The sequence below is a fragment of the Myotis nattereri genome, assembly GCF_964212035.1.
Source record: "Myotis nattereri genome assembly, chromosome: 7".
Lineage (NCBI taxonomy): Eukaryota > Metazoa > Chordata > Mammalia > Chiroptera > Vespertilionidae > Myotis > Myotis nattereri.
This window is the reverse complement of record NC_138082.1, coordinates 35,389,487-35,413,563: the sequence shown is the minus strand read 5'-3', so window position 1 is coordinate 35,413,563 and position 24,077 is coordinate 35,389,487. Positions and strand designations below refer to the sequence as shown.

The 24,077-nt window shown below is 54.2% G+C and overlaps 1 protein-coding gene across 1 annotated transcript; it reads right to left on the bottom strand.

The window, feature by feature from the left end:
- Nucleotides 1-22,485: 22,485 nt before the first annotated feature.
- TWIST2 (twist family bHLH transcription factor 2) lies at nt 22,486-22,968 on the bottom strand (the record flags this gene model as incomplete). Its single annotated transcript, XM_081095860.1, has 1 exon — nt 22,486-22,968. One exon carries the CDS (start codon nt 22,966-22,968, stop codon nt 22,486-22,488), a length of 483 nt encoding a protein of 160 aa, XP_080951986.1.
- Nucleotides 22,969-24,077: the final 1,109 nt, after the last annotated feature.

Sequence of the window (24,077 nt, the reverse complement as noted above, 5' to 3'; positions counted from 1 at the left end):
CACAGGAGGGAGGACAGAGCATGAGAGGCAGGTCCAGAGACGCACAAGCCTGGCTCTGGCCTCCAGGAGAACCAGCACGCAAACAGAGGCGGGGGAGACGGTCAGGTCCTGGCAGAAGTCCTCCTGTCGGGTCCCTCTGGGGCCATGCTGACCAGGGTGACCCAGCCTTGTCTGAACACCCTCGGGGCTCAAGGTCTCAGGATGGGATGACCGTGTGCACTCGGGGCAGCTCTGAGGGGCATTCTGCTCACACGGTCTCGGGCTCTGCCCCTGGGGCTGCCCTGGCCGGGCCACCCCAGTGCACTTGGCTGGTCCAACGTGAGGCAGAGATGTCAGGGGCTGCCTTCACACCCAGCAGGGCGCAGGCATTTGGCACCTGGGAGCCTGGCTCTCGGCAGAGCTCTGCCCATCTGGGCGCACACCTGGACCGAGTCTACCTGTCCCTGAGCTGCCGCCGCCGCTGCCCTGGCTCTGAGCAGCCGGGACGGCCACAGGTGCCTGAGGGGCCCCTCGGAAAGCATCCTCTGCTTTGCGGAAAGAAGCTTCGGTCTCAGCGGAGCCCGAAATTGAGTTATCCCGCACAGGGCTTGCACGCGCTCCCAGTCAGCTCCCTCACCCTGGGACAAGATGGATGTGTGAGTGACAAACTAATTTGCTCCTTTCAAGGAGTTTTCCTCATGAACTTAAGTGTTTTCACAGATCATTAACTCCGTGGCCAGAGGCCTGAGCAAGGAGGAAGCTGAGCTGAAGTGTCGGTGGCTTCCGTCTCGGAAGACCAATCGGAGGCTGGACCGAGCGGCTCTGAAATGGTAATAACATGAGTCAGCGTCAGCCCAAATGAAATTCACACATGCGAGGCGGGCACACTGGCATGGGGAGGACACGGCGTCTGCGTTTCTGCTCAGGCACAGCACGGACGTGGAGAGCTGATGTGCAATCCAGCCGCCATCCTGGTTACCGCCCGGGAGGAGGCCATGGAGGCGCAGGCCGGAGCAAGGCCCGGCTCCTGGTCCCGGGGGCACTGAGCTGCTGAGTTCGTCAAGACAGTGCCTGTGCCTTGGGGGACCTGGGCGGCGGCTGTGAGGGAAAGGGAAGCATTGAGGCTTGGTGTGTGAACCGAGACACAGAGCTGGGGCCTGGGCTTACATCCCGACTTGCCCTGTGCCCCCCGAGCAAGACTGTGTGTGCGTGTTTATGTGGATGGTGGTGGTTCCCCCTCCCCCTCCCTGTGTGCCCGGAGCGCCGACCTGTGAGCTGCGAGGCTCCCCAGCAAGCATTCACCTCACAGACGCAGAACTCCACTGCCGCTTGCACAGGGCGCAGGCAGGGGCAGTGCTCAGACAGAAGGGGCACTGTGAATAATGCGGCTCGGAGGACAGGAACAAACCTGGACAGTCCTGGGCATCTGCAGAGACGGTCACCTGGTCAACCGGCAACCCATTCTGATGCTCTGTGTCCCCCCATCCCCAGTGCCATAGAGCCCTGACTGCTGGTCTCAACCCGAGGACATGAACCGCACACTCTCCAAGGTGCTGGGGTGCCAGGACGACAAGGGCAGGCCCAGCCTGATGGGAGCACACAGGCTCGGCGGGAGGGAGCTGGAAGGAATGTGCCCACACAGGACGGCAACCCTCCCGCCTCTGCCACTCGCTGTTACACGATGAGAATTCTGCTCTCATTCCCTGGGTGTCTCAGCTCTTCTATGGGACGACGTGCCTTCACTTGGCGTGCGTAGTAGGCGGATTCCTACCGCAGCCTCCAACGTGAGCATTTAAATGAAACACTGAAAAGGAAAGTCGGCTCCTAACGGTCGTTGGTGCTGTAAGGAGAGAGTAGCGGGGCTTCCAGCTGAGAGCACAGACCCACACGGGCGGCCCAGTGCCCTTTCTCGCCACTAAACCTGCCTCGGCCTCAGGGGCGCTGGGCCGCGGGCACGTTAAACCTGTGCAGTTGCTATTGCCCGGGAGACACGGTTCGTCTGTGTTACCTCCTGAAGGAACAAACTCCACACCCCCCGGGACTGAGACTTCACCTGCCACCTGCACTGCCAGCATCCCAGACAGGGGGCGCCGTGTCCCTGCAGGCCAGGACCCCCGGAGGGCGCCTGAGGAGCAGCGGGGACCACGGGGTCCCCTGGCTGAGCCAGCTCCGAGGCCCCACTCCGTGTTCCCCATGACGCTTTACAATTAGTTTGTAGTCTGGTTGCCATTTGAACCTTGATTAGAACATTGGGGGGAATTTAGTGTAAGTGTGATTCTGAAAGGCAAGTGGGGCTGTCCACCGGGGGTGCAGGTGGGCTCTGATAAAGGGACGTGGCCAGGTATTTTCAGCATCTGCCGAGATGCTTATGTTTATTTTCTGTTTTGATGGTGGATGAACTAAATTGCATAATTCAGGAGAAGATTATGAATAATTTTAACGCTTTGGACACGTTGCCAGTGCGTGTCAAAACCCTGGCACAGGTCCCAGGATGCTAAACTCCTCTGCCCTCCATAATCAAACCTCCTTGCATGTGCCATGCTTCTGAGACATTGCTGAATTTATTTATTCTTTTTGTACTTTACTTAGAATTTGATCTAAGTTCCTAGGAAATGGGTCTGTGTTTTTTTTAACGTCAACAGGCTTTGGAATCATAACTATGACAAGTACTCTGAGCGGTTTTCTTTTCTCTGAACTGGTTTCATTGTATTGGGGGCTGTCCCCAAAGGGAAGGGGCTTTTCCTCAGTCCCCTGCGGGGGGTGACACCCAGGGGGCCGAATTACTTGCCTGGATGGCCCTCAAAAGAAGAGGGCATCACCAGACAGGACAGCCTTGGAGCCTCAGGTCACTCGCTCCAGGAGGCAGTTCACGAAACACTGCAGTCATTTTTTCCTAGGCTTTGCTCTGCCCAGTTTCAAAACTCTTACATAAGGAAAGTTATGAGCCACCGGGAGCCCCCTGTCCCGACTTAATTTCCATATGGTGGGGGCTCAGCTGCTTCTGCACCTCCTGGGTGGCACTGGCGACCCTCCGGCACCCACCCTGGGCAGGGCAGAGGTAGGCTGCTGGCCCTGTGCCCATAGGCAGTAAGTGGGTGAGGAGCTGACCCTGGCCTGCCTGGGGGCCTCAGACTCCACCCCTGCACCCTGGTGCCCTCCTGCAGCCCTGCCAGGTGGGGAAGCCCCACCAGAAACGGGTTCCCTGGCCTCATTTATTTTTCTCTATTGCATCAGAATCTCCTGAAGTAAACACTCGCTCAGGACAGAGCTGCATGATCCCTGGGGTCTCTGCCAAGGCTCTGGAGCTAACCTTTCCATCTATTTATTTATTTATTTATTTATTTATTTATTTATTTATTGGTACTTGGGGGCAGGGGAGAAATCTGTGGCCCCCAGAAACTGGACCGAGTGACTAACACCAACACCGGGGGAATTTGTCTGGCCTGCCTGATGGCCTTCCACTGACCCGGGTCAGGGGGCCGAAGTTCACGGCATTTCCCTGGCGCCCGTGTGTTTGTGAGCGTCCAGCGCACTGCAAGCCCACCACCCCCTGCTTCCAGGTGCTACGCGGTTCTGCGGTTTCCTGACAGACAAGCACCAACCATGCGGGAAAGACAACAACGGGATGCACCTCTATTAGAATGGTTGGCCGTATCAGAGGCTTAATATTCTCTTCTTTGCTCTTTGGGTAAATCACTGCTCCCCGCGGAGGAGGCGCTGGAGGCATAGAAAGGGGTCCATTACAGTGGGTGGCACTGTCAGGGAGTCTTGGAAGTGGCCTTCCTATCTTTGCTAAGACCTGCAGCTGGTCCTTCCCTCTCATCTGTCCTCAGGGCTCTACCAGGGGCCAAGTGTTCACCATGTCCCACCCAGAGCAGAGGCAGAGCTCGGTCCCCTGCAGCCTGAGACACTGACGGTCTCCAGATGTCCCATCCGGACCAGGGTTGGACCAAGGCCTGAACGCATTTGCGAGGGGGGAAGCCACTGATGTGGTTCACATGTTCTGCATGGTTTCCTGAGCCTTCCGGTAGTTAGAGGCAACAAATCCATTCGAGGGGATCCACGCTGCCATCCTGCCTTCACTTTAGTTCCTTCTTGTGTTCCAGAAGGTTTTCCACAGGCGAGGACAGGCGAGGACAGGTGCTCCACAGAGAGGGGTCCAGTGTGTGGGGGAGAGAGACACAGACTCCCACTCCTGCAGGCTCACTTGAACCGGGTGCCCAGGGCAAGCAACCCTCCCACCTGAGGGCATTTAAACAATGCTCAGGGGCATTTAAAGGATGCTCACCTCAGCCTCATCGGGAGAGGAGCCTCTGTAGGTTCTGCAGGAGAGGACCAAAGGGTTAAGGTTTGGTCCTTAGACAAATGCCCTGGCTGTGGGAAATGGCCTGGGGCGGGGGTTGGTGGGGACTGGCACGGAGAAGGGAAGAAGCCCATGGGCTACGTCTAACCCAGCCGTGGGCAAACTACGGCCCGTGGGCCGGATCCAGCCCATTTGAAATGAATAAAACTAAAAAAAAAAAAAAAAAGACTGTACCCTTTTATGTAATGATGTTTACTTTGAATTTATATTAGTTCACACAAACACTCCATCCATGCTTTTGTTCCGGCCCTCCGGTCCAGTTTAAGAACCCATTGTGGCCCTCGAGTCAAAAAGTTTGCCCACCCCTGGCATACCACACACACCATCGCGGAAGCTCAGCCTTCCCTGTGGAAGCCCCTGGGCCTGCCCCCTGACAGTCCCCCGTTCCTTTGCAGAAGAGGAGTATCGAATGACTACATTGGACCTTGAAGCCCCATAACATGAGACTGAAGAGGCCTCCTGCATGTGCAATTAAGTAAACAGCAGGAGAGTCCAGACTTTCAAGCAAAGCAGGTTTCCATTTTCTGGACCTAGTAACACACAGATTTTAATGAAAGAGTCTGGGCAGTTGTGTTCCCCAAGGTGCTGCATTTTCCTGGAAAAATGGTAGCTGCTAACCCCCTGGGTTACCGGCCTCGGGGCCTCCTAATTTGAGAAGATGACCCACCCATCGCCATCCTGCCTCAGCCCGGAGCCTCCCGGACCAGTCCCAAACGTCTCCAAGACATGGACCTCATCTCAACTCGATGTAGAACATGAGTGAATCGTGACTTTCCCATGAAGAAATGTGGATCAGCAAGTTTGGGTTTCCAGCAATTTTGAGCCCATGCACACGGCATCCTCACTCCCAGCAAGGGTTTGGGGACAGGGCAGCTGACTAGGAGGACAAGCCAGGCTTCCAGCGCATGCACAACACCAGCTACTCTAACCCCCCGGGTGTGGGCTGCGGGCCATACATCTAAGACCTCCCCAATGTCCATCTGCAGCATGGGATCTGTCCAGCAAGCTGCCTGGGTGCCAAAAGGGCCTGGCCTCTACCGTGTGCCTGCCTCCCTGCTAAGACACCCTCCCCCAGGCAAGTGCTGCTTCGTAACTCAGCTCTGAAAACAAAATTCACAGTCCTGAAGCCTTCTGTCTGAATGACCTTGAAGACACCTATCTGTATCAGATTAATGGGCCTTTAACCCAATTCTTAGAAAAGAAAGAGCATCCTCCTTCCCTGCATAGGACTGGCCAAAAAGTTATGAAATCTACATACAGACAAACACAAAGGACTCCAGGGCTCAGCCTCAGCCTTCTCTTTGAAATGTGTGAGCATCACATCCAATCAGCAGGTGCTGGGACCCGACACACTCAGGGCTGCGTACAAATCCCATCACGGCAGAGAGGACTCCCACCCCCTTGGGGTCAGGGTCAAATAAGCACCAGAATGGCCCGTGCCTGGGCCAGCCTCCAAGTTTGAGGGCCCAAAAGTTCGCCCTGAACTGTCAGAAATGACCCAGGACCCCAGGAAGGGACCTCCAGGAGGATGCAATACCACCAGCTTGGGGCAGGCAGGACCCGTGGTGGGGACCCGCTGCCCAACTGGTTCCTCTTTCAGTTAATACAGACCTCTGGTTCAGGAGGCGTCGGAACACCCCTAACATTTTTTAAATGGTAAGAAACACACAGCACAAAATTTACCATCCTCGCCACTGCTAAGGCTGCAGTTCTACAGTGTTAATAATCACCATGTTGGGGATCAATCTCCAGAACTCTTTTCATTTTGCAAACAAAACATCTGTGCAACTCCCCATTCTCCCTGACCCAGCCTCTGTCTCTATGAATCTGACTTCTCTAGGGACCGCCTGTAAGTGATTCCTCCGGTGTGAATGGATCATGCAGTATTTGTCCTTTGGTGTCTGGCTTGTTTCACTCAGCGTGATGTCCTCGGGGGCATCCATACTGTAGACTGTGTCAGAATTTCCTCCCTTTTCAAGGCTCAGTACTAGTCCATTGTGTGAATGGACCACCATGTATCCATCAGACCCTCAATGGTCAGTGAGGTTGCTTTCCCCTCTGGGCTGATGTCAGTGATGCCGCTATGAACATGGTGCACAAATATCTCTCCAAAGACTCTGGGTTCCGTTCTTTTTGGTTCATACCCCGAAGTGGGATTGCTAGATCACATGGTAATTCCACTGTTAAGTTTTGGAGGGATCGCCATACTGTTCCCCACACACACACACCACACACCCCCACCCCACCCCCCGCGGCTGCACCACGTACATTCCCGCCTGCAGCCCACAGGGCTCGTTTCTCTGCACCCTCCTCACACCTGTGTTCTGTCTTGTGGCAGCGGTCATCCTGCCAGGTGTGCGGTGCCCTCTCACCGCCGCTCTGATCTGCATTTCTCCGATGATCAGGGATGCTAAGCGCCTTTTCACGCACGTGTTGGCCATCTGTAGGTCATCTTTGGAGAAATGTCTACTCATGTCCTTTGCCCATTTGTGAATCGATTATTTGGGGTTTTGTTAAGTGCAGACGTTCTTTCTATTTCCTGGGTACGAACCCCACCTCAGCCCCATGATTTTCAAATATTCCCTCCCCGTCAGTAGGTTGCCTTTCCGCTCTGTGCACCGTGTTCTTTGACGCACAGGCGTCCTAAGGCGGCTGCAGCCCCATTTGTGTGCGTTTGCCGTTGGTGCCTGTGTAAGAGCCCAGACAGACGGTTCTCTCCGAGCAGAAGGCCATCTCCACAGTAAGCAGCGGTGGCCTGCGCCAGGGCTTCTTGTGAAATCCCTCTTGAAGAGCCGTCCTCGCCTCCCTTGAAATGCTTTCCCGATCTGTGTAAACCAGGCCACGCTACTCGCTTTTTCAGTGAGCTTTGCACACACCCATGTCTTTCTGGCCTCCTCCTCCTGCGGGAAACAACCTAAATTGTCAGGCATGTGCCAAATCACCAAGCTCAGAACACGCTGTCTCACAGACAGTCACAACCAGGCTGCTCTGCTGCCCGCCCCGGGAATGGCACTTTTTTTCTCCCAAGGGCCAGCCGAGTGATGACTGCAGATCCAGGGTCAGGTTGGCCATGCTCCCAGGCGCTGCCCCCTCTCCCAAAGCCACCACATACAGCCTGGTGAGAAATGGGTGTTTGGGGAGTGTGTGTGTGTGTGTGTGTGTGTGTGTGTGTGTGTGTGGCAGAGGAGATAACATCACACAGTGCACAGCATTTCACTCCCCAAAACTCACACACCCTGCCCTGATGCCTATGTATCTCTGTCCCCTGCTAGGGGCTACTATGGCTGTTCTCTCTCTCTCTCTCTCTCTCTCTCTCTCTCTCTCTCTCTCCCCCCCCCCCCCCCCCCGCCTCCCTCTCTGGCAGAGAGCAACTCAGGTGTGTTCTTCCAATTTCATAGCTTCCTTTCTGCAAACTACCACTGGCTTCTAGGATAGAACAGGCCCTATAAGATGAGGCTGACTCTGCTCTCAGCAAACCCAGGATCCCCAAGTCGCCAGGAGTGTCCCCAGAGGGCAGCCAGGGGATTGTACATCCCAGGCACTTCGTCCTGTCCCAGGAGAAAGCGTGCGTTGGTATCACAGACACAGCATAAGTTCTGTCTGTAGTTAGGGACACAGGGTCCTCCTGCGGCCCTGCACAGGTGCCTGGCTGTGAGCAGGGCCCCTTCTGTCCCGCCGGGCACTGTGGGGTGATGGGAAACGGCCCATCCTCGGGACTCGCGTTTGTCACTCACTGGCGTGGGGGTGGGGGTGTGCTCCTTATGGATCGAGAGCATTAAGTCTGCTTGTTACTTTCAGCACACGTTTCGAGGGAGTGAGGGGTCTGTGGGTGAGGAGGAATGCAATCCTGATACCACAGCAGGAAGGCAGCTCCAAACCAGCAGACTCTAAATGCTGCACAACCCAAGGTTCGTCTCGTCCCCGGGGCCCTCTAAATTCAAAGGCGTAATCTGTGGTGTGTGGGTGGTCAGGAGGTGCCCCGGCCGTTTCAGGGCCCGGGGCTCCTGCGTCCCGGCTAAGCTGTGCCTGGCCTGCCTTGCTGAATCCTGAAAACACAGAAATGCCCAGGTGTGTGGGGTGGAGGGGTGAACCGGCTGGGCCATCTGCAAGTAGTGGGCCGGGGCGTAGGACACGCTCAGGTGCCTAGCCAGGACCCAGGCCCGCCTCTCGCTCCCTCCCCAGGGCGATGCCCTGTGAGTGTGGGGATCACTAACGCCCTGAGAAGGTCTCCAGGGTAGCGACAGGTCCCACAGCAGGAGCTGGGCCCCTCTGTCAGAGGGCAATCTTATTTTTTGGACAATCTGCTTAAGGCACAGACAGCCTGGGTTCAATCCCTGGCTCTGCCACTGTTAGCTAGACCCCTAAGCTGAGCTACCTCAGCCCCTCAGTTTCCCCATCTGGGAAATGGGACAACGAGCCCCTCCTGGGGCCCTTTTCGGGATTAAAATAACTCTCTCTGCCAAGTGCTGGGCTAGGGACGGGTGGCGTCCAGCTCAGCGGTCAGCACGCGGCATCTTCACTCGTCTTTGTGCCCGTGCTCTCCCGGGCAGGGTGGCTCTGCCACTCTTTCTCTGCTCTTTGCCCTTTGGAGGGGAGGGAGGAGGTCCTCACACCACTTCACAGCCAGGCCCGGCGGGGGTGGCCGCCCACCCAGCCACCTGACCCTGCTCTCACCTCAGCTTCCCTGCGGCCTGTCAGAGCCCATCCCCTTCCATGGATCCCCAGGCCCAGCCCTGCCACACGCCTTGCACTGTGGACCTTGAGGAGGGTCTTGAAGAGGGGGACCGCCAAGGACCCCCTTCTTTAGAGAGCAGGAGCTCAGAGAAGGGAGACTGCTTATGGGGTTGTACCTGACAGGTACATCCTGAGGGTGTGGCTTTCAGGATGTGGAACAGTGCTCTGCATGTACCAATGAAGGCCAAGCAGGTGGACGCAGGACAGGGGCACCCAAGGCAGGTGGGTCCCGGACAGGTGGGTCCCGGGCAGGTGCACCCAGGGCAGGTGGACCCAGGGTAGGTGGGCCCAGGGCAGGCAGGCCCAAGGCAGGTGGACCCAGAACATGTGCACCCAGGGCAGGTGGGCCCAGGGCAGGTGGGTCTTGGGAAGGTGGACCCAAGCCAGGTGGGCTCAGGGCAGGTGCACCCAGGGCAGCACCCAGAACAGGTGCACCCAGGGAAGGTGCACCCAGGTCAGGTGCACCCAGGGCAGGTAAACCCAGGAAAGGTGCACCCAGGGCAGGTGAACCCAGGTCAGGTACACCCAGGTCAGGTACGCCCAGGGCAGGTGAACCCCGGAGCAGCGTGGACCTTGGGGCAGGGTCGACCCTGGCCCAACATCTCTGCAGAGTGGCCAAGGTCTGTTCCCCAACCCCAACCTCTCGGCCCTGCTCTGCCCAGCGGGCACCAGCCTCTCTGCCCTGGTCCCACCTGGTCTTGATCCAGCCGGTCCTGACCGCCTGCGCCCAGGCTGGCCCTCAGGAGCTGGGAGCTGCCTCCACCAGGAGTCCTGGCGTCCCATGAAAGCCTCTCTGCTCTGTTTGTTTGCAGCCAGAAGACAAAAGCCATGGCTCTGAGTCACTGTGCTCCCCGGGCTGAATCATGCAGGAGGCCCACTCGGGGACTAACCCGGCCTTCACCTCATGGTTGCTGTCTCTGCAGCAAAAGGCAGCTGTGGCCAGGACGGAGGATGAATGCTCAGCTCGGTGCCGGGGAAAGTGCGGGCCCAGGCCTTCCCGCCTGGAAACCTCGGCCGCTTCCCGGCCCTGATGGAACCTGGCAAACATCTCAGTCCTCTCTCTTGAAAGGACTGGTCATCAGGCCAGCATGTGCCAGGAGAACACATCAAGTGCAGCCAGGGTGTGAAAGAAGGCAGGCCCAGTGCAAATCATACGCCTGAGAATCTGAGAAGTGAGACGCGGAGCCTGGGCTCTGCCTGGGGACACAGGGTGGTGGGTCCCCGGGTGCAGGGTGATTCAGTCGTTATGGGAGGGGAGGGGCTAGGTTCTGGAGACCCTGACTGCAGGGTGGGGAGGGGGCATCTCCACCTTCAGCCCTGAACCCCCCCTCCCCCCTTACCCACCCCCCCACCCCTGTTCATCCCGGGAGACCAGAGCCAGGAAGCAGGGGTTTTCATCTGTTCCCAGTGACTGGTGAGTGTGAACACCTCCCAAGGCTGGGAGGGGTCTTCCTGCCCCCTGCCCTCCTCCCTCCTGCCCTCCGGCCCTCCTGGTCTCCTGCCCTGGGAGGAGCGGTAGAGGAAGAGTTAGTGAGTTCACTGTGCTTCCACCGATGGGAAATGGCTCACACTGAAGAATATGTAACCCCGAATACATGGAGAAGAACAAGGAAATAAAGACAAACGAGGACGCGGGAACGGAGGGTGGGGCGAGCGCGTGGGAGGAAGATGAGCTAAGCCCCGTAACCAAGGCCGTGTGCAGAGGCCAGCCCGAGGGTCCCGTGGGAGCCAGGCCTCCGCGGTGCCACGTTCCGGAAGAACACAGTGAGCTGCCCCGACGTCTGAGGCGCGGCAGGTAAGTGCGGCAGGGGCCTCGCTGCGGGAGCAGGGGACACACACTGCGCTTTGTGAGGCGCGTTCTTGTATGACTTCGGAACGAAAGGCCTCCCGCCGGAGAAAGGGTCCCAGGAAGGCATTTCTCTGAGGTGGGGGTGGGGGTGAGGGGGGGTGGGAGCGGCAAAAGCACTCACTGCTGTACTGGGAGGGACTGGGGTTGGGGAGGTTTGGGGGCAGGGGGAGCCACAGTGCAGAGGAAGGGATGGCTGGGATGTGACTCCCACTCTTTCTTTAAAAAGCACTGGTTTCTTTTCTCAAACTTCAAAAGTCATACCAGGCATTTGCAGAAAATTCAGAAAAGAAAGAAAAGCAGTAAGACCCGTATGAAGGAAAGGAAGGTCTTCCCTTGACATTTTGGTCCAGAGCAGCGATTTTCAGCCAGGGAGCTGCAAGGATGTTTAAGACGGCAGTACCTGCCTCGTTAGTCAGGGACACGGACTTCCTTTCCCGTCGGCTGTCAATTAAAACAATGACAACAGCCCATACAGCAGTAGCTGTCAGTGTGAATGAATCCAAGTATACCTTTTTTTTTTATCGGATCAGCAAAAGATGTATTTCTTGGTGTGCCGCAGAATTTAGTAATCAGTTTGTGTGCCATGAGATGAAGAAGGATGAAAATCGCTGACCTGGAGACTTCCCTCTCACCTCTCTGAGATAAACACAGCGTGTGAGCACACACTTGGAATTTTCAACCTGAGACCGTGTGACCTGCCCCCCACGTAACCTTCCCCTTCATGTTATTAAATATTTGTTTACGATACAAAATTTGCTGACTGCATCGTGTTCCCGCATCTGGATAAACCACAATTTATTCGAGCAACTTCCCAGGACATGTCAGTAATATTAGCCATTATTCACTCGATAGTCCTTAAGGCAACGGTTCTCAACCTGTGGGTCACGACCCCTTTGGCGGTCGAATGACCCTTTCATAGGGGTCGTCTAAGACCATCCTGCAGATCAGATATTTACATAACAATTCCTAACAGTAGCAACATTACAGTTATGAAGTAGCAACGAAAATAATTTTATGGTTGGGTCACAACATGAGGAACCGTATTTAAAGGGCCAGAAGGTTGAGAACCACTGCCCTAAGGCGTGGAATGCACCCTCAAAGGGTGTTTCCTGTTTTACAATCTTTTCTTATCTCTCAGAATCTCTAAGAAAGACTTTATAATCCATCTGCTCACTGCCAAGGGCAGGATGGCCTGGCACACCTTCCTCAATCCTGGGGCTCATCTTTATACTTTTTCCAATTTAATAAAACATAATATCGTCCTGTTTTATTTTCAATTCCTTGGCTGTTGTTGAAGTTCAACACTTTTTATATATTCACTGGCCAAATGAATGTCTTCTTTTGTAAGTTCATATCTTCTGCAGTGCAACTGCCCGTTTTCTTTTGAATTTTGAAGGACTCTGTCTAGTTACAGTACTGGTCCCCTGTAAAACATCGTAAATACTTCCTGGTTCATGTAAAATTCTGATTATCAGGCTCTTTTTTGGTATTTAGAAGTTTACGATTTTAATGTGGTGGGAATTCTTTTTCTTTGACTTGGCTTGCTACATGTTGGAAGGCCAGCTCTAGGATCCAGCGGCGGGGAAGTGACAGTAATAAATGTCACAGCAGTTCCCGCCATGGTTTTGTGTCACCCTCACCTCCCTCTGGGGCAGCACCCACAACACACTCACTGCGTGGCCCCATTCCCAGCCCTCAGCAGAGCAGGACTGGAGAGAGCCCGTAGCCAGAGCCCCACTTTCCAGGAATCACCCCTGGTGGTGGCAGCCGCCCTGGGGGATCTCTGCGCCTGGAACCAGCCTGGACGGTCTGGCTCTGGGGAGCAAACTGCTGGCCATGATCGCTCCTGGACCACCCCCACCAGATGCAGAGATGCAGAACGCTGGGGCCACTCCCTCCTGGCCCCGACCCCCGAAGTGTGAGAACTCAGTCCCCAGAGAGGCTTCCAGAGGCGCCATGGACAGGCCCCCTAGGGTCACCACGGAGCAGAAGCCGTGTGTTACCCGAGTCGCCTGGGGAACTTGCTTTTTAATGAGCACATTAGGAAATAGATTTCGAAAGGAAATGCTTTTACTCAGACACAACTAGACGAAATGAGAATCATCTGATAAGCATTGAATCATGTGGATAAACTGGATAACATCTGTGGAAAGTGGAGAAAAGTTGAAGGCTTATGATACCTCCTACGGTTACGAGAGAGGCCCCTGGGCTGAGTCATAGGATTTTTTTTGGTGGTAAAATACCCAAATATATAATTTATCATTTCAACCGTTTTAAAGTGCACAAGTCAGTGGAATGAAGTCTCACTGTTGTGCAAACACCATCCCTACCTAGTTCCAGAGCCTTCTTACAGCCCCAAGCAGAAATCCCACGTCGGTTAAGCAGTCATGTCCCCCTCCCCGTCCCACACCCTGCCCCCAGCCCCAGTCCCTGGCGACCACCAGTTCACTTTTGCCTGTTCTGGGCTTTTCATTTCAATGCAATCATACACTATTTGGTTTCTGTGTCTGACTTCCTCCACTTAGCGCAATGACTTCAAGGTTCCTCCTTGAATGAGCGTCGACCTTCTGGTGGAGTAACAGGCCATCGCCTGGAGTGGCCCTGCCTTCCGTGCTGAGGATTTCCTTGACTGGAGGGCTATCAGGAACTCATGCCTCATTTTACAGATCAGTCGCTAAGCCGGGAGGCTTTGCTTTGCTAAGGCCGCACAGAATTAAAGGACTGAGAGGCAGAAAGTGCTGTCTATGCCATGGCCCACGTCAGAGGAGTCTTGCTTCGGAGAACGGATGCCCGGGACACAAGACAACGGGTTCTGCCCAGCAGACTAACTGGGGACTCTGGCCTGCTCCTACCAAGGCAGCAGCCTTTGGCTTCTGTCTAATTAAAATTTCCCAAAATAGACAAATGCTCCATCACACAGATGCTCATTACTAAGGGAAAGAATGACACATGGTTTATTCTGGAAACAATGACTTCAATAAGTTGCAAAATCCCTTGTGGGGAGTCACATCCACCGCACATCCTCACACGTGCCAGCGCTCTGCCTCCGTGGACGACCGTTTCGCGGTGTGGAGGGTGGAGCAGCAGCCAGCACAGAGGGCGCCCCGGAGCCCGCACTGCCGCCAGCATCCAACTGTGCTCCTCACTTTCCCTCTCCTTCTTTCTGGTTAGAAAGAGTGAAATTGTGTAATTAGCATTAAACTGTAGTTGCTGTAACTTTCAAACAACGTGCACCACAAGCTGATGGACCGAGAGCTTGGCTCGCAGGCTCCCCACAGGGCACGCTTCCCAGGAACGCGCGGAGAACAGGTCTGTCACCTGCGGAAGCAGCATGTTATCACCGTTCAAGCAGGAGGACGCTTTCCAGGATGGACCACGTGGTCTCTGGCTGTCCGCAGAGCCAGGCTCATCTGTTTCCCCTGCAGACCCCACGGTGGGCGGGCTGATCTTCTCCTGGAGGCCGGCTGTCTTCAGGGGAGCCAAAGCTTTGAAAGAGGAATTTGACGTAGGGTGAAGTCTACAGCTACGAAATCCAGGAGGAGGAAATAAATGCTGAGTTATCACTTCCTTTCATTAACCTTGGCAAATGCTGAGGCGCGCTGGGCTCGCGCTCAGACATTCGGCGGCGTGACCTGAGGGCGGATCCGCGAGCAGCTCCAAGGCCGGCCCGCGGAGGTCCAGGAAGTATGAGGGCGGCGGAGCACGCAGTCTTCCCTCCCGCTCCCCTCCACGGACATCGGAGGTGCCTCCAGGCCACTCAGGTGCACTGAGCAGCCCATAGCCCAGCGCCCTTCTCCTACAGTCCCCACCACCCTGACCACCTGCTCTCAGGCTCTGCCGTCTCTGGCACCTGAAGCACCTGGTGACCGTGGCAGGCCGGCAGGGGCACCTCTGGGCCTTCTTGTATGCCCCTTGCAGGGCAACTTTGATGCCTGGGAAGAAATGAGAGGCGAGGGGACTGTGGGTCCTTGTGAAGTCACCATGGCCCAGGTGACCTCCCGGCAGCAACGAGGTGGCCTGTTGGAATTTTCACAAAGTGTCATTTTTCTGGGAAGGCAGGCAGGGCGCTTGTCCGGATAAGCCTCTGTCCTCCAGGTGTCTGAGGGACCCGAGGGAGAGGCCATCTCTGTAACAAGCAGCAGCGGGAGGGACAGGCTGCCCCCAGCCTGGGTCCCCCAACTGCCCACTCCTTGTGAAGTTCTCCGCACACCCCTTTTCCTGTCCACATCCTCGTTGTCCCTTTTACTTTGTCCTTCCTGAGAAACTTGCCTTTTTCACGTTATAAATTGTAAATGATGGGTTAATAGAGTCACCGGAGACACACAAGGAGATTAAATTGATGGACAATGAAATTCTATGAAATTGTTCATTTGTGGAATGCAATAAAACAAAGACGGATATAACATAACAGCCATAGTTGAAGCGAGCAGGTAAATGCATCAGAGTCCATGGCTTTTGATTATTGTTTAATTAAAATAAAATCTCTACCTTCAAAAAATAGTCTAAGAGAGAGTTTTGGAATTGGCAATAACGTAACACCCGGCAAAACAGCCTTAAGTTAATTTTGTCCTTAAAAGATCTCACTGGGCGACTCTTTGTTACACAATTACACCAGAGGGACCGGGACACACCCAGAGCCCCCACACGAGCCACGAGGGGGTGGGTGATCAGAGCAGGTCATTTTGCACAAGAGAAATCATCACAAACAACACACCGGGTTTCCTAGGGCAAATACCCTTGGGGCACTTCTGTTCTAGTATCAATGGAACGATTTTCTTAGAAAATAGTAACTAAGGATTCACCAAGCACACATGTGGGGGTGCACCTATTCCTGAGCTGCCGTCGGAGAATCCTGACGACGTTACTCCCTGTGTGATGGTGCTGCGATCGGATGCGGTGCTTTGGGTTCATTCTTTATTACTTACTATAATGCAAAACTCTACATGGACTTTGGTTAGCAATAACAGCAACAACAATAATAATAAAAGACGAGAGCTCAGCGGGTGCAGGGAGGGGTGGCTGGAGAAGATATGCTCTCCAGACAGACACAGTGCACAAAGGGTCAGATCCTTCTCTCTGAAGGTCCCTACTCCTCACAGATATCATGAAATGGGGGAGGCGGGTGCTGGGTGCATTCTGAAACCTCATCAGGAGCCAATATGGGTGCAGCTCGCAATTTGGAATGATGTCAGTTCAGGGACATGACTGCAGTGAAGATGTCGTTCATCAGTCCAGCCCAGTTATGTGAACAGAGACATTCTCCCTCCACTCCTTCCCAAAGGCGCGACCAGTGCTTCACGTGTGGTACCGCGGCGATCTCATTACGAACAGGACTTTGAATTCACACTGCGTTCTGGAAGTGACCCAATGAGGGTATAGATCTTGCTCACCCTGCCAGGCTGCTTGCCTGGTTATTGCTCCTCCACGTTAAAGTCCGGGGAGGCAAGGACTGGGTGGCAGGCACCTTCGCACCCACGGGTCCGGAAAGTCACACAGAGCCGGAGGCTTTTCACTTCTGAGCCTTCTGCACTCCTGCAGACCAAAGCTGCTGAAAGCACGAGCTTCCTGGGAGGAAAGAGCAACTCGACATTCGTTCCCAGATCTCGTGACTGAAGGAACACGCTGCCTGTTTGCACTGTGGCTTACAGAACGTTCGGAGGGGAACACACAAAGAACCGCCGCGGCCAGCGGCCGGCTGTGCACCCGGCCCGTGTTTTCTTTCAGGGAGTGTGTTTCTCTTACAAGCTGCCTCTCCCGGAGCCCCCACTTGCCTCTGAGGCCGGCAGAAAACTCTCGAACCTCTTACGAAGAGAGACATGCTCCCAGAGAATTTAACAGAAAGGCTCTGGGCTTTTTACTTGGACAGCACAGAAAAGCAGCATTCACAACAAACGTTTGGGCATCTGCTCTCCGTGGGGAAGTCAGATAAAGGCTCCCTACGCCTCCCCCTACAAGCCAAAGGCCAGCCCTCCGTGTCCTATCTGAGCTGCTCGGCCGGGCACTTGGGAAGGGCTCTGGGGGCGACCACACCCCAAACCTCAGCCATGCAGTTGGGGTCTGACGCTCGGTCACCATCAAAGGGTTAATGAAAATCAAGGTTTTTGCCCAAATCTTTCCCGTCAGTCACACACCAGACCTGCACAGCCAGAAAAACAAATGTGAGCTCGCCAAGGAATTAAACAGTAAGAACTACGAACCCAATGCCAGACAACATCACTGAATTTACAAGCCCCCCGTCCCCAAAAAAGATGCTGATGGCTATTTTTTTTTTAAGGCTGAATGTGAGCTAAAAGGAAGTGATATCTTCCAGAATAACTGAATTTGAAAACTGAAAGCTCTCTGGGTTCAACCCTGCCCTTCATTTAATTGATGGAGAAATTCTGACCTCCAGGAAGGAGGGTCGTGCCTGATGTTGAAGGCATCGCTCTCAGGACTTGAGAAGTAAAATTACAATTCTACAGGAGGCGTCGTGAGAAGCGAGTCATCGAACTCGCTCCCTGGTCAGATAACAGAGGCGTCCCGATGAGAAACGGGGGGAACACCAAACAGCCTCGATAGCGCGCGCTCAGAACCCCCAATTGCTTCCTTACCCATCATCACAGGAGCATGTGATTCCAAACAGCCGAGTTGCGGGTAAAAGAGTACAGGTATTCAAAGCCTATAAAACACTGTTTTGATTCAAAATGACTCTATTTTCAACTAACCACTAAAAATGTCTCTCCTGTCAGAAGAAAGCTGCATGCTGGCTTTTCCCATTTCTGATTCAAGTCTCCTTTCAGCGTGACAACCGTTAGTAATCACTGGAGAAAAAGCCCACGGTGCCTGGGTTTACTTCAGCATGAAAGTCACCCTGCTCTCCCATCACATGTCCCTGCATCTCATTCCAGCACTAGCATGTCATTAGGCACGTTTAATATAACTAAGTGGCATTCAGAGGTTTACGGTTGAACCAAGTACAAAATATGTTCCCAGGACAAACAAATATTAATTTAAAATAACCACGACTGAATTGAGGGATTTGATCTCTCTCTCTCTCTCTCTCTCCCTCTCTCTCTCTCTCTCTCTCTCTCTCTCTCTCTCTCTCCTCCTTCTAACTGTGTGTGGCTCTGAACACTAAACTTTTACAGTCTACACTACATAGCGAATAATTGTTATGAATCGGTGCCTTTAGAAGAGTGTGTGTCTGTGTGTGTGATGTAAGTCAATACAGACTTAGCTAAAAGCAAATGTGCCAGTTTCAGGTAAGTATTTCCTAACATTTCTTTGAAAAATATATCCTTTATTAGAATAGGAATAAATATTGATTGGTAATTTTTCTCAGATTTCTGGAATTCTACTCTTTAAATAATTACAAAGAAACACTCCTAATTAATTATATGTGGGAAATGTGTTGAGATTCCTCATGTTCTGAAAAGAAGAGCAATAATACAAACGACATCAGGAAAAAGGGGGTATTTTCTCAAAGCATATTTTTAGTCTATTACTCTGAGATAAGGTATAGTAACTTGCTCATTTGGATATAGAAAAAAATTAATCCTTGTGGAATAACTTTTTAAAGTTTTTTTATTTGAGATGATTACAGATTCGCATGAAGTTGTAAGAAATAATACAGAGAGATCGCGTCATCCTCATCACTCAGTTCCTCCAGTGCTAACACCTTGCAGCACTCCATACAATGTCACAGCCAGGAGACTGACATTACACCATCTCCAGACCGTATTCCACTTTCTCCAATTTTACATGCACCGCGTGTGTGTGGTGTGTGTGTGTGTATGTGCGCGCGCGCGCGCTCCTTTCCATACAATCCTATCACGTGCACAGCCTCAGGTGGCCGCGTGGAACACCTTGTTAAGCAGTTTCTGTTTTCAGTATTTCATCTTGACTGCACCCCTGTCTATATCTCTTAGATGCTATTGCTTCTTTATGGCTTTCTGTTCCTTGGCTACAGTCACACGTTCATCTCATCGTGGCGTTTTATTGCCTCATTCGTGAACTCTCTGCTGGTGAGAGCTTTGTCTTTGGTTTGCCTTTGCAGCACATTTATCCTTTCCCATGAAAAGACACAAATATAAACAGACATTCCAGCGTGCATTCATGGGTTTAAAGACACCAGTGAGAATAGATGAATATATACACGAAGCTTAAAAACTGTCATAAAAGTTCAGCCTTTAAAATTGGCTTATTAAAATATTTGTTTTTTTTAAACCCAGCTTTAAACTAAAACTATGAGTTATAGTGCTCGGCTCACAGAGTTTACTTTACGAGCTTCTTGCCAGGCAAAAGGAATCCGGCATCAGTGCCGTCTGTCCAGAGTACAGTGAAGTGGGGATGATGAAAACTCAGTTTTTTCAGGCTCAAGACTTGTCTGAAAATATGCAGCTTTTAGTAAAGCTCGATCCAGTACTGTATTTCAGTGGACCTCAAACGGCCGCCCTCCAGCCCCTACTCTGGCCCGATGGATGGCCAGACTTTCTACTGACATTCGAGGGAACAATAGCCACATGACTGAGGTCAGCTCCCTACAGAGGATCTTCCCGATGGGTATTTTATAAGGAAACATCGCATATGATTCAGGTAGCTCAGTCTTTCATTCTGCTTCCTCTGACCAATCAAAAGCTCTACTGAAATTCTGCATTTCCGTTCTCCAGGAGGAATTCATTTTCTTTTGAGACCAGCTAGCAATCCAATTATAGCAGTTAGCACACCTCCCAGAAGTGAATCTACAGGAGGGAGGAAAAGGCTTTCCCACCCCGGATACTGAGAGGGTCCTACTCTGCCCTCCAAAGTAACTACAAGTTCTCAGAGAAAAACGAGTTTGTTGAGTATGGCAACCCACTAAAAATCTGCCCATACTTGGCAGAACTTAGAGAAGATGTTTTCTTTAACCACAAAACAGAACAAAAGAAGCCATGTCCAATAAGTAATGGTCACCTCCATGCACCCTCCATACCAGGCGCCTCGGACCCTGCTCCTGAAGTGCAGGTATTTAATGAAAACACTGAAAACTCCTTCGAGAGTTTTCTACTAGATGAACCCAGCTGATTGTCCAAAGACACCTGATTCATTGTCTGTCTGTGTTTTTAAATGCCAGGCCAAAAAAGAAAGTCAGGATAAATACCAGCACCAGCCGTACGACTTCCTGTGTCTCTCTTTATATCAAGGGGCAATTTAGAGTTTTTATCGTTGCTGCTGTTCACATAGACACAGCTTTTAAAAATATATATATGTGAAAACATCTCACATTAGATATTTAAATCACATACCATTTCCTGAAAGGTCTAGAAATTCTTTGGTGATACATGTAACTAGTGTTTCTTTAAAATGTTATAGATAAATAACAAATGGCATTTAGCAACATCTTCAGGAAATCAAACCAATGGTGACTGCATTTATTCCCAAAGAGACTAATGAGTTAAAAGCAAAAAGAATACAAAGTTTTTGCTTCACATGCCCGGCAAGTAAACACAAGGTGTGCCCAGATCATTCCTGCATCAAGAACCCCCGTACCCTCTCGGGCAGGGTGGGAATCTATCTGCTTGAAGAAATGTGTTTATTGGAACTGGTCAATTAGATTCAATTTTATAGAAACATAAATAAATGGGCCCCATAGGGATCACTTGCTCTCCAGCTCAATGTGTTATCTGTTACATTTTAAGGATTTTTTTCCCCCAAACTCTTACCATTTACTGATTACAAGTACTGCCTTTTATTTTTATATAATCTTTCATTGCGATCGATGTCATTGTTAGGAGTGCAATTATTTTGTAATGAATTTTAAATGACCCTACTAAATTCTGCATCGAGGTACAGCTCCTGCTATTTGTTTTCAATAATTTTCTGGAGGAAAATCTTAACGAAAATTCTGCTGGCATTTTCCTTAAACAAAGCTATGTGTGTATATTTTTAAAAGATGACAGTCCTCATCTGTTTGTTCTTATTTCATCTGTGCTATAAACTGTGGATGGTCTAAAGGGTAAATGGAATTGACTAATGGACGCTCATAATTTAGGCAGCAAAACCCAGAATGAATGTGTTATCCCACTGAGCATTTCAGTCCTCGGCCAATCCAAACCCTCTTTCCCAGGGAAATATGTGATCGAGACACTTTCCATCTGCTTTTGACAAAGATAGGAGCCGTTTCCCATAAGTTATTCCCCGCTGAAATTCGTTGTTACAGACCTATAAACCGATCGTTACTTTCAAGGGCTATCTCCTCAGAATTCTCAGTGGCACGGAAATGAAAATAAAAAATACAAAATAAAATCCACCTGAGCTACATCAGCTCTTCGTGGGCACAGCAAACACATTTGCAGATATTATGGAACCACATAAAAAAGAAATAGATCTGTTTGGGAGAGTGGGCGGCTGCTCGCTCCTGGGTGATCTAAATTCCTTCTGTGCGAAGCAGAGACTTTTATAAGAAAACCTTGCAAGGTGAGCAAGAAACTAAACATACTGAGTAGGGAGGATTTTTGTAACACACGTCCCTCCCCCGCCCCAAATACATCTTGCACCCTCCATGGCCCGCGGGAGCCATCGCCCCGAGTCTGCTGGAAGGACGGCGCCTCGGCGATTACAGCTCGTCTGAGGGGACTTCCAAGGTGTCTGGTGAAAAGGCGCCGGTGCGGCCCAGAACATGCTCCCCGAGGAAGCCCAGCTCCCAGGCTGCGTCCCCCTCACCTGCTCCTGCGGGACCGACCCGCACCGGCCCTCATTCCCCTCCAACCTGTTTCCCTGCCAGCACCCGGGCGCTTCCTCGCAGGCTGGACGCGGGGAAGCGGCAGGAGCAGAGCCCCCGCCCAGACTGACGAGGTTCAAGGCCGGGAACAGAGGCTCCCAGCCCCGAGGTCCGCTCCACCTGCCCGTGGGGAGCCGGGTTCCCAGCAGCGGGGCAGTCCCGGCCACCGCGCCGCGACCTGCGCGCATCAGCCTCGGCCCATCCTCTGCACTCCCGACGCCAGGCCACCCCCGGCTCCAGGGCTGCTCTGGCCGCGGAGCCCCCAGCCCTGGGCAGTGCCCTCCCGCCCTCTCCAGGCAAACCTGGGGGCCCAGGGTGCGCACCCCGGCGCCCACGGGACCTGCCCACAGCAGAACGGGACTGCCAGGGAGAACTGGGTGTTCGCTTCCCAAGAACGAGAAGCCACAACCCTGCACGACCGCCACCACCAGGAGGGACCCAAAGGGCAGCGGGCCCCCACCTCTCTGCCCCTGCCCCCCCCCAGGCGGTTCTTCTGATGCGCACTCCCCCCAAAGTCACCCACAGACCCCGCACGACACCAAGAATGGAAAATGCGGCTGCTGCCAGTCTGCCCTTCTCTGATTGACACCCTGCATGGAAGTTTGTGAAAGGCCCCAGGGCGACCCTGGGACGTAGGAGCTTCCCAAACGACCCCCATCTGCTGCTAGGAGGAAAAGTGCTCCCCATCGCGCCTCCGCGTCCAGCCCGGCCTCCGCGAGAAGGGATGCGCGGGTCAGGCCATCCGCCCCCCGCGGTGGAGGGCGCCCATCGCAAGCGCAGCACCTACCCTCGCGCGCCGGTCCGGACGTGGGTGGCGCGGCGCTAGTGGGAGGCGGACATGGACCACGCGCCCTCCATGCGCCACACGGAGAAGGCGTAGCTGAGGCGCTCGTGGGCCACGTAGCTGCAGCTGGTCATCTTATTGTCCATCTCGTCGCTCTGCAGGACCTGGTAGAGGAAGTCTATGTACCTGGCGGCCAGCTTCAGCGTCTGGATCTTGCTGAGCTTGTCCGAAGGCAGCGTGGGGATGATCTTGCGCAGCGCGGCGAAGGCCTCGTTGAGCGACTGGGTGCGCTGGCGCTCGCGCACGTTGGCCAGGATGCGCTGGCTCTGCAGCTCCTCGAAGGACTGCGCGCTCGGGCTGCCCTTCTTGCCGCGCTTGCCGGGGGTCGGGCTGCCATCTTCGCTCGACTTCTTGCTGTAGCGCCGCTTCCGGCCGAAGCGCTTGGGCTGCCGCTCGAGCTCCTCCTCGCTGGTGCCCAGGCTGTCCACGGGGGACACGGGCGAGCTGGAGCCCTCCTCCATGGCGCCCGCCCAGCGCGCGTGGGGCTGGGGGCGCCGGGCGCCGAGCGCGCGCCGCTGGCCAAGCCCGCGGTCGCCGAGCACACGCTCTCGGAGTTTCTGATTTCAAGGCCGGCTTGTGCAAAACCGAGGTCTCCGGGAGAGGAAGTTATTCTAACTTTTTTGGAAACTCTAGCCGGGCTGGGTTGCTAAATAGTTGTCAGGAGCAAAGGCGGCGCGCTGATTGGCCGCCGCGGCCGGGGGCCGGACAAGTTCTGGGCATTCGCCGACCGCCCCCGCCCCCCCGGCGCGGCACTTTCAGTTTTGCCTCCCCCTTCGGCCCTGACCGCGGCGGGCACCCCGGAGGCCGGCCTTCGCCGCGCCGCCCGCACCTCCACCCGGGCCCTGGCCACTCTCCGGCTGCCCGCGCCCTGGGCTCAGCCGACCTGGCTTTGTCAGCTCCTTAACGTGGAGATCAGGCCCGCCGGGCGGCGGCATCTCTCCCGGGGCGCAGGGGCACCGGTGGCGAGTCTGACCCTCGATGCGCGCCCAGGAGGTGAGGACTGGGCGGGGAGCCTCGGGGGCGCCGGGCCGGTGTGCGCCTTGGCTGCCCCTGGGCGTGCAGCGGGCACTCGCGGTGGCCTGTACGTTCGGCCTGCGGCTGGGGACCAGCGCGGGCAGGGATCCCGGCGCCTCCGGCGAGGGGACATTCGGGCGCCATTGGAGATGCGGCTCCTCACCTACGCACCTTGAGGACCCCTGCAGTCGCCGACCGCGCTGCGCAGGCCTTGCGGGAAGGGGAAACCGCTTCTCAGCCCAAGTTGTTGGGGAGCCGTGGCTCCGACCCCTTCGCACACCCTCCTCCTAAAGTGCCTTAAAACTTCAGCGCCACAGCGAACCTCTGCGGAGGCGCTGGCGCCCTCCGCGCCCACCCGCGCGGTCCTGCCCCGTGCGGGGTGCGGCCGAGGGCGCCCCTAGGTCGGCGGTGCCGGACCCCGTCACTGCGCTCCCCCTTCGCCTCGCCAGTGTGCAGTGAACAGGGGGCGCCTGGGCAGCTGCGCGTCCTCCCCTGCGCTGGGCGCCCAGGCAGCCTCCGGCGGGAAGGCGTGGGGCGGCGGGAGCTCAGGGCCCGT